Raw genomic sequence first — 12,572 nt, 5'->3', positions numbered from 1 at the left:
TTCATAGTGATACAGTCATGTTTATTCCTGGAAGAGACACTGAAATCCTTGCATGCATTCCTTGGTTCCCACAGCTCTGAGAGTGATAACAGGTTACTGTTGCTACAGACCATCCACACTGGGCTATGGATATGTGTGAGGAGCCACCTGTACTAGGAACAATGAATTGGCTGTAACTTATTTGGAAAAAGCAATTAGATGAAAAGCAATCCCTTTCAGACCCTGGCAAGATTTTACCATCAGATTAGGAAACATTTTATCACCTAGGATACATCTGCCAATGGCTCACATAAAATAAAACGTATTAGACAAAGGAATCCTGCCAAATTTGCAGTTTCAGAGTCTGCCTGAAAACCTCAGCTAGTCACAGGCTGCCAACATTAGACAGAGACAGCAAAACTAGACAGGTCATTAATAGGGTGTGTGCCCAGACAGAGTGAAATCTTCCATGCCTCAAGCTTTGTCCACTGGTAGAAGGTCTTTGATGTCACAGAGACCAGAGTCACTCACAAACTGCAGAAATGAGGAGGGAGAAAATGGGACTTCCAGGATGCAATGGCAGAAGGAGTATTTCTCTAGTGTAAACTTTCCACCAAGGTAGGAAAGACATGTGGAAGGAGCCCACGAATGGAACGATGCCCGCGAAGCCTCCCATGGCTGGACTGTGATTTTAGAGGAGGTCACTGCTGTGGGACTTGGGGGCGAAAGGTGAGCTGGGGGCTGCCAACATGGAGTCTCACAGGAGGGACATGATGCGGTGAAGATGCAGACCGAACAACGAGGAAACTCTTCAGTCAGAGAAACACTATAGCTACAGAGTGCTGCTCCTCAGTGATGCAGTGGGCTGAAACGGAGCAGGCTACTATCTGTGTGTATAATCATGTACTCAGGATATGTCTCACGACTCTACTCCCACTCTGCAGTGTAATGTTAAAAACCCTCTCTGTTTTCAAGGAATAGAACATGTGAATGCCCACTGAGTGAATAATGTGGACTATATTTGGAAATAGGAACTATTGTTTTAAGTTCTCTTTTGCTTAATTATTCATTATTTAGTACTTTAATTATGCATGAAAAATCTCAAGTACTTCTGAATTTTCTTTAGGCAATGCAGACTCTAAGGCAGGCTAAGAAAGTTATATAGTGAGGTGTCTCTTCCTTTCATTAGTCGTAAGAGAAACATAAATTACAATTCAGCATATAATTCCCTGCTTCTTCACACAATGATTTAAAGTCGATTGAGTACAATTAGTTCATACTCAGCACTTTTACTGCTGTATAAAACTTTCTCGCTCCCATAAGGAAAAGGCATCCAGGCACTTTTCTGAACAACAGTATTGTTAAACATTTTTTGATGAGGCTTTTTTAGAAAACATGCTTTACCCTTCAGTTGTTTACAAATTACTTTAGCAGTGATTTGGGAAAGCACTTAATATGTGCTAATGTTCTTCCTTGAACAGGGACTGTGCTTAAGTGCTTTTCTGAGCAGAATATTGTTCTGTTTACCTGTCCATTTATCTGAATTTAAAGTAGGGGTTATTTTGATATCTCAAAACATTTTGAAACAAAGCTGTGCAAGAGTAGCATATAGCTCACTTCCCTCATGTCTCCACCTGCAACACCTACGCTTCCTAACACATCCCCACCCCATCCTTGTTTGCCACACTTGCTGGACAAGACACAGCACATGCTGTGATCATACAGGAATTATATATATTCTTTCTTTACTGACTAGCCAACAGACAGGTTAAGTGGTCAGTCAGCTGGCATCTCTAGCCCAGCGAGCAAGCCTTGTGTAGCTGAACCTTGCTTTTCAACTTGCAGACACAACCAAGAGCTTGGTGACTCTAAGTGGTCATTTTTCACACTTCTGTTGAGAAAACATAATATCTGTGAAATCTTTTTCTCTGTTATAAAACTCACGTTGGCTAATGGGTTCACAGTTCTTTATGGTGCCTGGCAGACTGTGACCACAGAAACTTTGTTTCCTTATGAAGCCCGGGGGGAAAAAACAAAAACATGAATACTGAATTTATGAATACTTGTACAAAATTAATAACTACAAAGGTCATGATTGCTACACAGTTCATTTTATATGACTTACATTAATGTTAGTCATTTTTTTCAGTATTTCACAGAATCACAGAATCACAGAATGGTTAAGGGTTGGAAGGGACCTCTGGAGATCATCTAGTCCAGCCCCCTGCCAAAGCAGGTTCCCCTAGAGCACGTTGCACAGGGTTGCGTCAAGGCGGGTTTTGAATATCTCCAGAGAAGGAGACTCCACAACCTCCCTGGGCAGCCTGTTCCAGTGCTCTGTCACCCTCAAAGTAAAGAAGTTCCTCCTCATATTCAGATGGAACATTCCATGTTTCAGCTTGTTCCCATTGCCCCTTGTCCTGTCACTGGGTACCACTGAGAAGAGTCTGACCCCCTCCTCTTGACACCCACCCCTAAGGTATTAGTAAGTGTTGATAAGATCCCCTCTCAGTCTTCCCTTCTCCAAGCTGAACAGACTCAGCTCTCTCAGCCTCTCCTCATAAGAGAGATGCTCCAGTCCTCTGATCATCTTTGTAGCCCTTCTCTGGACTCTCTCCAGTAATTCCTTATCTTTCTTGAACTGGGGCCCAGAACTGGACACAGTACTCCAGATGTGGCCTCACCAGGGCCGTGTAGAGGGGCAGGATAACCTCCCTTGACCTGTTGGCCACACTCTTCCTAATGCACCCCAGGATACCATTGGCCTTCTTGGCCACAAGGGCACATTGCTGGCTCATGGTGAACTTGTCCACCAGAACACCCAGGTCCTTCTCTGCAGAGCTGCTCTCCAGTAGATCATCCCCCAACCTGTACCGGTGCATGGGGTTATTCCTTCCAAGGTGCAGGACTCTACACTTGCCTTTGTTGAACTTCATGACGTTCCTCTCTGGTAATGTTTTAGTCATCAAAATGAAGGAAGGTTTGTGAGATGCAGTCTGCAAAGCCTTTCCAAAGTGTTACTTTCCTTTAGTCTGCTTCTTGTCATTGTTAGAGCTCAGCAGTGTACTTAATCTTGTTGATGCTGGTGATTGCATGAAGAGGCAGTTAAGATTTTAATATTAGTTGTGGTAGAGCTCTGTGCATAAAGATGAGCCTTAACCACTTTTGAATTAGTTCACTTCTGTCAGCAAATATTCTCCCTCTTCGATGCTCTCAGACTACTCCAGTCACTAACTGTGGTAGAATTCTTCAGTTTCTACGGATGCCCACGGTACTCTTCATTGCATTACTTTATTCAGCAAAATGTCAACAGCAGTATCTTCTCCAAAAAGAGAAGAAAAACCCTGAAAAGCAAGCTAATAATTTGCATGTATAAAGAAGAATCTGTTAATTTCACATAAACTATCAAAAAGAAAGGGCCACTAGAGGGAAGTAAATCCAATATGTTCAAGGAAAATAAAATGCTAACTCCTCAGCTACTGCAAATTATTGTAGGTAACAGAATGGTCTGGATTTACAATAGCTGAAGATACTGTTCTATATTCTTAACAAAGATATGACAATGGAAGAAAAGAATTTATATATTTATAAAGAGGTCTAGTACTTCATGCAATGTGTATACCAAAAATATTAAAAGAGTATGTATGAAAAGATCACATATAAAAAGGTAGTGTGAACATGGGAGAAACATGTTGTGTAGGTATAATTTATTATAGATCTAGATCTTTCATATTAGACACATACCAAAAGAGAAAAATTTTTTTTAAACCAATACGTTTGAACTTCTAGTAATGCAATCCTTGTACACATTAAGATATCTTTGATTTACTGTCACATCATGCGTATAATCTTGGATCTTTGTTTTATATGAACATGTGCACAAACCTGCAACACCATACAATAAGTACTGTCCATTTCAGTATAATTGAGATTATAAGGAAAGATTGTAACAGTGAGTTTACTGTTTGGTGGTATAGATAGAAAAAGAAATGCGATATAAAGGCGATTATTTAGTATTTTTGGTAAATATGGCAAGAGCAAAACTATAAATTGTTTACTAATAGCTGCCCAGCAATAAAAATAAAAAAGGTCACTAATCCTTTTATCTGAGAACTTCAATGTGATTTGTAAATATTAATAAAATCTCTGCAATGTTCTGAAGCTTTAGTTCTACAGCTTCCTCTTCTGAGGTTAGATAACCTAGCTTTCTCCGCATCACTTCTTATTTATGACTAAAAGTAACTCACAAAAACTGTTTATTGTCTTTTACTTCTAAATATATAGTTACGTTGCTTATGATTTTATACAACTACCCAGTTTGTAACCCTACAAAAATCGTTTTATCTTTATAACTACATGTTATATATGCCTCCATTTCATTTATTACAATGCTTTGTCCTGCAAAGCTGTCTTTTTAGATCCAAATAAACTGACAGATATTCTGGAAATCTGGTCTTAAATTCTCTGAAGCCCTTCCAACAGCATCTTTAGTAATGTAAGAATTATGACAGGGAATGCAAGCAGTCTACACTCTAGAGTTTACTGTCAGTGTGTCATAAATCATCAAAACATTGGTCTTTTCCCTGTTTACATAAGTATACATAGGGGTAGTTTCTGGCACCACATTTTTTTCCTTTAATGAGAAAGGAAAAGAGAGATACAGGTTTGCAACACGATACACAGCCTCAGAGCTTAAGGTAATTCTCAGTGCAAGGCATATATCATTAGGCATCTTATATAATTAGCTCTTTTACCATCATCACATGAATGGTGAGTGAGTAGTTTTCATGCCTTTTCTAATCCATTTTCATGAATATTATTAGCGTTACCATAATTGTCATTATCATCATCATCATCATCATCACCACAGCAAGCTGTTTATTTTTGTATGCCCAAAGGCAAACAAGTCATTACTTATTCATAAACGAAACTACTTGTCCCAGATACACAAGTAAGAAGATTTTTGCTAGGCTGATCAGTAAAAGAACCCAGGACCTTCGTACAAGTGGAACATAACAGGATCCTCCTGAACATTAGCACTTTTACTAAACTTTCATATTATCAAAGGTCTTCTACTCAAAACGGTAGTTTTGCCAGTTCGGTTCCTGTTTTACATTAAACACTTCAGCTACAGTTTCAATGTCACTGCACAGTAGGTGAAAAACATTTCTGGAACAAATGTCAGCAAGGGATAATTCTGAAACAACCTTCTCATCTACCGTAACCCAAGCCAGAAGATAACACTGCTACATAGAATACTTTGTTGGTAACCTGTGATGCTGTTCCCTGGCATAGTAAGTATTTCTAAAGACGGAGGAGGAAAAAGTTGCAGAAATAAACAAAAATATAGAGCTCTTTCAGTTTCACACTTTTTTCATAAAGGTTGACCTTGGACATAAATTTGAACTGAAATGGGGGAAAGAAAAAGGTCAAAAACAATAATGCAAAGTGGAAAATTAAAGGAACAAAAAAATCTATTAGGATACCTCACCAAAGGAAATGGCTCATACAGATGTTGAAATATCTTACAGTGAAGGATGTTGTATTAGTACTATGAAACATGGATACTGAAGGAAGTGAGTTCACTTTCATTTCACCTTTGACTTGTGAAATTGTAATGGATAACCTGTGGTGTTTTACTCTTTCAAAACTGAAATTGTAAGGGAAGACTTGGAAAAGCACCAGATGCAGACTCCAGTTCTGATGAACCACTGATAGTCTCGGGTAGTTAAAGCTTGCACTTAAACAGGAAGGTATGTTTTTGTGCCCTGGGTAATGGGATCAAGGGCCAACTGCCAAAAGTATTTAATGCCCTCATCAGCAGAAGCTGGAAGTCCTCACCAAAACCAAAAACGTTTAACAATCTGCAAAACATCCTAACTTGCTGACCCAGGCTTCCAAGAAACAAAAAAATCCCCCTAAAGTGCACAGATGCCAGGGGCACATTAACAGCCATGCAGTGCTGGGACTTACCATCTTGGTCTGTGGTAACCGTGATAGCTGTGAACTGCTTGGGAGAGAAACTCAGCTCCGAGACCCCATTCGTGGCTTCTATTTCGAAGGTGTAGTTCACGTGCGACACAAAGTCAAGCACTGTCACTGAGGAGTTGATGAGACCTGTGTGCCTGGGGATGAAACGGATACCTCCCCCACAAATCTCACACTGGCTGGCGTCCGACCCACATTTCTTACAGATGACACTGTAAGTGAGATCTTTTCTTCCGCCGGTATCACTTGGGGGGCTCCATTCCAACATGAGAGCTGTTTCATTAATGTTAAAAATCACATTCCTCGGAGCAGAAGGTGGCCCTGCAGAGAAGGAGGGGAAAGCCTGTAAAGCGATAGTTTTCTATTTTGAAGAAAAAAAAAACCATGAAAAAATATATTAGTCTTAAAGCAATTATTTGCAAATAGAAGCTAAAAAAGTTATGTTTCAATAACAAATTCAATGTAAAAATTAAAAATTATCTAAATACTGACAATCCTTGAAAACTAAGCAGGACTAATAAATGGGTGAGATCATACAAAGCTGAATAATCTAAATAAATTAGAATTAATTCAGAAATAATTTAAGGCAACATAAAAATGACTTGGGAATGTCAAACCTAGACTTGATAACACAAATTTGCACTAAATATCTCTTGATCTTGTAGGAAAAGTGGGGTAGAGCTTTAACCAGAAAATTTATTTCCTTATTCTTTTCTAGTAATGTAGGATTTTCTGATACTTATAATCTCTCATGTTTTATAAGAGTCAAATTGAATAACAAATAAATAATAGCTTTGGAATAATTACAAGAGGTGAAATTGTTTGTATTAGTTCTGCAGTGCCAGATATTTTTTCTGTCCTTCACTGCTTATCCTCAGGGATTTCTTTGCTGCTGTTCATTAACAGAGTTAGGTGGCAACAGGCCAAGACTATTAGGCACAAGAGACAGTTTACAAGTTTTTTTCTTTCCCACCTGGACCTCATCAGCATCAGTATAACAGTGAAGACATCAGCCTTGCAAGTTAGAGGTCTAAAAGGATGGTTTTAAAGCAGGAGAAAAAATAATTCTTGCCGACTGTGGGGAGGGATGCAAAGATAATAGCAGCAGGCAGAGTCTAGGAAAGCTCTCAGCTCGCAAGCAGGTGTTAAAGCTCTCTGTTTACTGTCAGATAAACCATGAGTGACCCACTTCCCATGGATCCCAGAACAGCCAAGGGATGTCCAACAAGTTTTAAGCTGTTATGCTAACTTACTGTGTAGGATCACATGTAAATCATCTAAGGATTTACATATCAGCTTCCACAGTCTGATGGAAGAACTTCACCACCCAATGATTTTTCAGATAGGAATTAATGAAGGAGTGAAGGAAAGGCAGAAATCGTTAAAGGAAGTCTGAATAATCTTATCTCCATTTCTTACTATACTATTCTTCTTCCACTTAACATATTTCAACCAAGCACTTACAGACACATGGGTTTCAAAACCAATAGGCCCAAAATATGCCCATAAAAGTTATGTAAGAAACACAGACTTGGCAAAATGCAAGGCCTTATACTCCAGGCTTTGATATATGTTAAGATGATTGTGGCAAACTCAGCTGGAGATTTCTGGGTTTTTTTGAGCTGAGTTGCATAAGCACTATATTTCCAGCTCTCAACATAAAATCACAGTGCACATGGATTGCTTAGCTAATGGTTAGCAGGACTTCGAAAACTTTCAGCTTGCTTTGCAGCTTCTCATGATTTATACAACCTGCCAGCAAGACTTAAGTATAAAGTTTTGATTGAGATACTGTTCAGACTTTGAGTGAACTTTTCATTACTTCAGGGCCTCTTAAGCAGACTGAAAGACTACGTGAAACATTTGCAAATGACATCAGCTAATTCTTACACAGAGTGTATTTCACCCAACAAATTGGGTGGCACAGTAAATCTGAGAGAGTCAGACAATTAAAATGTCATAATGTCCTTTATAAAAACTTTAAGACAATGAGAGAAGAACTAAACAAACAAACAAAAATATTGATCAACACTCTTGTAAATTCCAGTTCTACAACTTGTAGCATGAAGGCAAGACCTTGTGCCCAAAGGACCATCAGATAAATGGTCAGAACTTTGCATTAGGAAGGAAACCAAAATATCAAAGCTCCTCCTAACATTTCATACATAAATCAGGATCTCAAATCTCAGAAAAAAAAAATCTAAAGATATATTCTTTTTTTTTCAATCATACAATTCCATTTTTTCTTTTTTTCCTTCAGATCTACAATTACTACAGCACTCATTCACTGATTCAATTTTCAAACTTTTAGCTATTTGTTTGACCAAACAAAACGTAGTGATTTAGAAAATCAAGCCCATCAGTGGTTCTGAAATACGCATCTAAAATTGAAATAAATCTATTTATTCCATTTCTTAATTGTTGAAGATGACCTTGAATACCGAAATGGACTATACTCTAACAGGAAACATTACTGTATCTTACATTTTACTAATAAACTCTATAGTAGTAAAGATCTATACAGTCGTACCTACACATAGCAGCAAGAATGAATACTAACTTTAATGAAGGAAAAAAAGTCATTATTCATCAACATTTGTAATTTTTAAGTGATGCTATTTGTTTACTTATGTGGCATAAATGTGGGTATAAAAGCTGGAATGGCTGTAAAGGGTAAAAAAGTTTGTATGGTGTGGAAGGGATAATGTGAACTAATAAACATTAAGGTTTTCTGCGAACTGTAGATGAAAATTTGAGTTGCTTTTTTCTTTCTGGTATTTATTTGTAACTTTAAATAACTGAGACTATTTCCATTAAAATTATTTTTGCCCGAAACTAAATGATGGGTTAGCTGCTGGATTTCAAGAACTTGATAATTAAACTATTTGGAGGTGTTACGTTGCTTTGCAATTTTTTAGTAGACAAGAAAGTTTAAAATATTTCGAATATGTGAGTATATCTATCTGTGCAGAGTTCATAGTTAACAGTCAAAAAGCCCCGGACAGTAAAGACCAGTTATTTTTCAGTGCATCAAGGAATCATTTAGCTGAATAGTATGTGGCTCACTTGTAATGAAGATCGACAGTTCTGGAACCTGTCAGATTAAAACAGTATTTGTAATTTGCAATTTTTATGGTCACAGAGAATATTTAGAGTATTTCCTTCCCGGTCTTTGACTGTGACCTTGTGATAAGCCTAACACTGAAGCATTTGAAATACTGTAATATGTAAGTATTTATAAATGCAACTTGTTAACAAAAGCTAATTATGTTGATACATCATTTTCTAATGGTGTGGAAAACAGAGACAAGGTACAGCCTTGAAGATGCTGATGAGGTCCAAAAGCCCATATAACCTCAGAGTGCCACAGATATACAAAACTCTAAACTTCCCATAAAATTAATGTGAGGTTGATGGTTCCAGCTACTCTGGAAAGTCCTATCCTGAGATCGGAATAAGCTAAAACTAGCACTGATTACTTCAGCTTCAGTTCTTATTATGTATGTGCAGAAGACAATAATAATTATGTTTCCTCTAAAAACATGCTGTGAGAATTAAATAATGACTGGTCTTAACAAATTCCCACTGTTAAAACCAATGAGGAGTTTTAGGAATATGGAGGATGAGCCTTAATCGCACTTACATATGTGCATAACTTTAAGCGGATCAGTAATCTTGAAATAATTGGTAATACTCATCACTTAAAACTAAGCATGTGTGTAATTGCTTGAAGGATTGGCACTAATGTTTTAAAATTGGCTTAAATTTACTCTTACATAAACTATAGATATTATGACAATGGGTCATCATAGCTGGTTTTTTAATGTTACTTCACCAACTTTGGCAGGCCAAAACAGGAATTAATGTGAATCCGGGTAATAGGAGAGTTTTATCTGGCTTTGTCAATTTTAATTTTCTATCAGATTTTTGTTGCACTCTATGTAGATGGCATCAGCAGAAGAACCAATACAGTGGATAAAATACACTTTTTAAAAAATTTATTTTTTATTTTTACTAGAGAGTGAAGATTGTTATATTCATGACTTGGGACTTAATCCTCAATTGTAAGAGAAAACATGAATTATTGTACATTCACATTTCAATGAATAGGGAGAACATTATCAATTATGTTAGAGGTATCTGAAAGTATATGACTGTCTGCCTGCAAATACTGAAAAAAAATGCAGACACACTTCATACTCAAGGCCCCTCATGCCAATTTGCATGACGATTAAATAGCTTTTTAATTGCTGTTAAATTATGCCAGTTAAATTGTGATTTCATGCAAATATTAAGCTGTAATGACACGCAGTGAATCATTTACTAAGATTTAGAACTTGGAACAAAGAGAGACAATTAATTCTAATCCTCAGATTCAGCTAAATTATGTGTCACTGGGCTTTTATAAATGTGGCCTGATTGCTTTGTTATCATTTATAAATTATACAAAGATTATTTGACACACTGGAAAAACTTGGTGGCAATAACCCTTCTGCAGACATCTGTGTGCAAAGCTCTCAGGGATTTCCTCATATTGACTTTTAAGGAAAACAAGTGTATTGGTGAAAATGATGGATCCTTTCCTCACAGCAAAATTCATGACTTCGGATTTTACACAAAAGAGTAAAACACAGTTCAGATGGAGGAGCATCAAAAAAAAAATGCAGCTCTTCTGCTGCTTAGGTGAAATACAGCCCGAGTGTGAGCAATGTCTTTTGCTTATTTACAAATTATAATGTAAGAAGCATTTCTACACCCTTTGTGGAGTAGACTGGTATTGATGTCTTATGGAGAAGCAGGCCCACTCCAAAAGCAACAGAGCTGAGGTAATGCCTCATGCAGTGCTTCGCACCTCATCTTGCTTTGCATATCCTCTGCCTCTGTGAAGGTGAAGTGCATTTTGCCCTTTATGGAAGGAGAGAGGAGCAAACCCAACGCTGCAGAAGTCTAGTGAGGGCAATGCATTATTTTGAACACTACGCAGTGATGACTGGAAAAAACTTTGTTGTTTTTTCACAGAATCACAGAATCACAGAATGTCAGGGATTGGAAGGGACCTCGAAAGATCATCTAGTCCAATCCCCCTGCCGGAGCAGGATTGCCTAGACCATATCACACAGGAACGCGTCCAGGTGGGTTTTGAATGTCTCCAGAGAAGGAGACTCCACAACCTCTCTGGGCAGCCTGTTCCAGTGTTCGGTCACCCTCACCGTAAAGAAGTAAGTGAGAACTGTCTGTTACCAACTGTTGGACTCTTAGAAGTGTGTGTTATTTGACTACTGAATTTAAAGTGGAAGAGCAAAAATTAACCATCATCTGAGAATACTCAGATTCAGCATCTGGCCGTGCCCCTTGAGTTCATAACTGGTTTTTTATATACATACATACATACATGTAGCATAGATTAGTAGCGTTACTTGATGTAGAATGCTGTATTACATTTTTTCCTTTTCAGAATCACGTATTCTTTTTCTGTGAGGCAGGCAGGAAGAATGGAAGCCAGTGACTGCAAACCAATACTCCAAGTCCGAGCATAATGATAAATTGCAAACAAGTATACATATAAAAATAACAAGAGAGGCAGCAGAGTCAAAGGCTTCAAGAACATTGCTTGATTTTGCTGCTGGAATGTAGTGTTGACTCTTAAAAATAGAGGACAGTTTGTGGCAGAGGTTATTGAACAGAGCGTAAGTTTGTTGGGTTCAAAATTGTTTAAGCGTAACATGAAAATAGATGCATTCAGACTCAGACACCCAATAGAAGCCTGTCTGCCTTTGACCTTGAAAAGATGGATCAATTTATCCAATTACATTATAGCGGGAAATGTTACAATTTATGTAGAGAGTAATCAGACAGGGGATTAGATATGATGCTATTTGTTGCTCACTGTGTATGCAGAGAGATCACTGATAGAGTACTTACATATGGCAAAGAAATACAATAAGGAGAAAGAGTAGCAGCAAGAGATTGATAACAACTGCCAATCAAATGAAAAAAGGCTAGGAGAAAGGGATTAACAATATATCCTAATGCAATTTTCTTTCCTCTTATTAAAATCAGAATTCTATTATGCTTTTCTCCAAAGCCCACACTCTTCTTTTACAAAATACAGTTACATGAAGTAAAAATGGGAACTGTACCATTTTGGAAAAGCATACAGTATGCACTTTAACAGAATTAATGAAATTAGATTTGAAGCTCATCTTGAAAAAAGTGGAAGCCTGAAGCTAAACTCTTAAATTCATAGTCTCTTAAATCAAGGTCCTTATTTTCCATAATGCTGCATATGCAAGTTTTACTTTACTGAGGAAAAATTCTGGAGTAAGGAATACTGTCTAACCCTATACAGGAATTAAAAGAGAGAGAGAACAAAATGTTTACCTATCTTAGGCATACTGCTTTGCAGGACTTGGGGAAGCAAATAAAATAGGTGTGAATACAGTTGATTCAAAATGTTTGAATACGAAGAAATTTGTAAAGGGAATCAACTATTCATTCTGTGTTTGATTCAAGAACAACTCTCATTTAAAAAGTCATAAAAAAATCTCATTGCTTAAGTCACATCTCACGTCAGGATCCAAATTTGCAAATGAACGTCAAAAATG

The 12,572-nt window shown here is 37.5% G+C and overlaps 1 protein-coding gene across 2 annotated transcripts in view; it reads right to left on the bottom strand.

Annotated features, from left to right (window-relative positions):
• Nucleotides 1–12,572, bottom strand: part of EPHA6 (EPH receptor A6) — a 524,520-nt gene that overhangs the window by 234,685 nt on the left and 277,263 nt on the right. For both annotated transcript variants that reach the window (XM_068395269.1, XM_068395270.1), the window contains one exon: nt 5,953–6,288. In XM_068395269.1, the coding sequence (XP_068251370.1) occupies nt 5,953–6,288 (336 nt within the window). The remainder of the gene's footprint in view (nt 1–5,952; nt 6,289–12,572) is intronic.

Source organism: Nyctibius grandis, chromosome 2 (assembly GCF_013368605.1).
Source record: "Nyctibius grandis isolate bNycGra1 chromosome 2, bNycGra1.pri, whole genome shotgun sequence".
Classification (NCBI taxonomy): Eukaryota; Metazoa; Chordata; class Aves; order Nyctibiiformes; family Nyctibiidae; genus Nyctibius; species Nyctibius grandis.
This window is presented reverse-complemented; position numbering and strand designations above follow the sequence as displayed.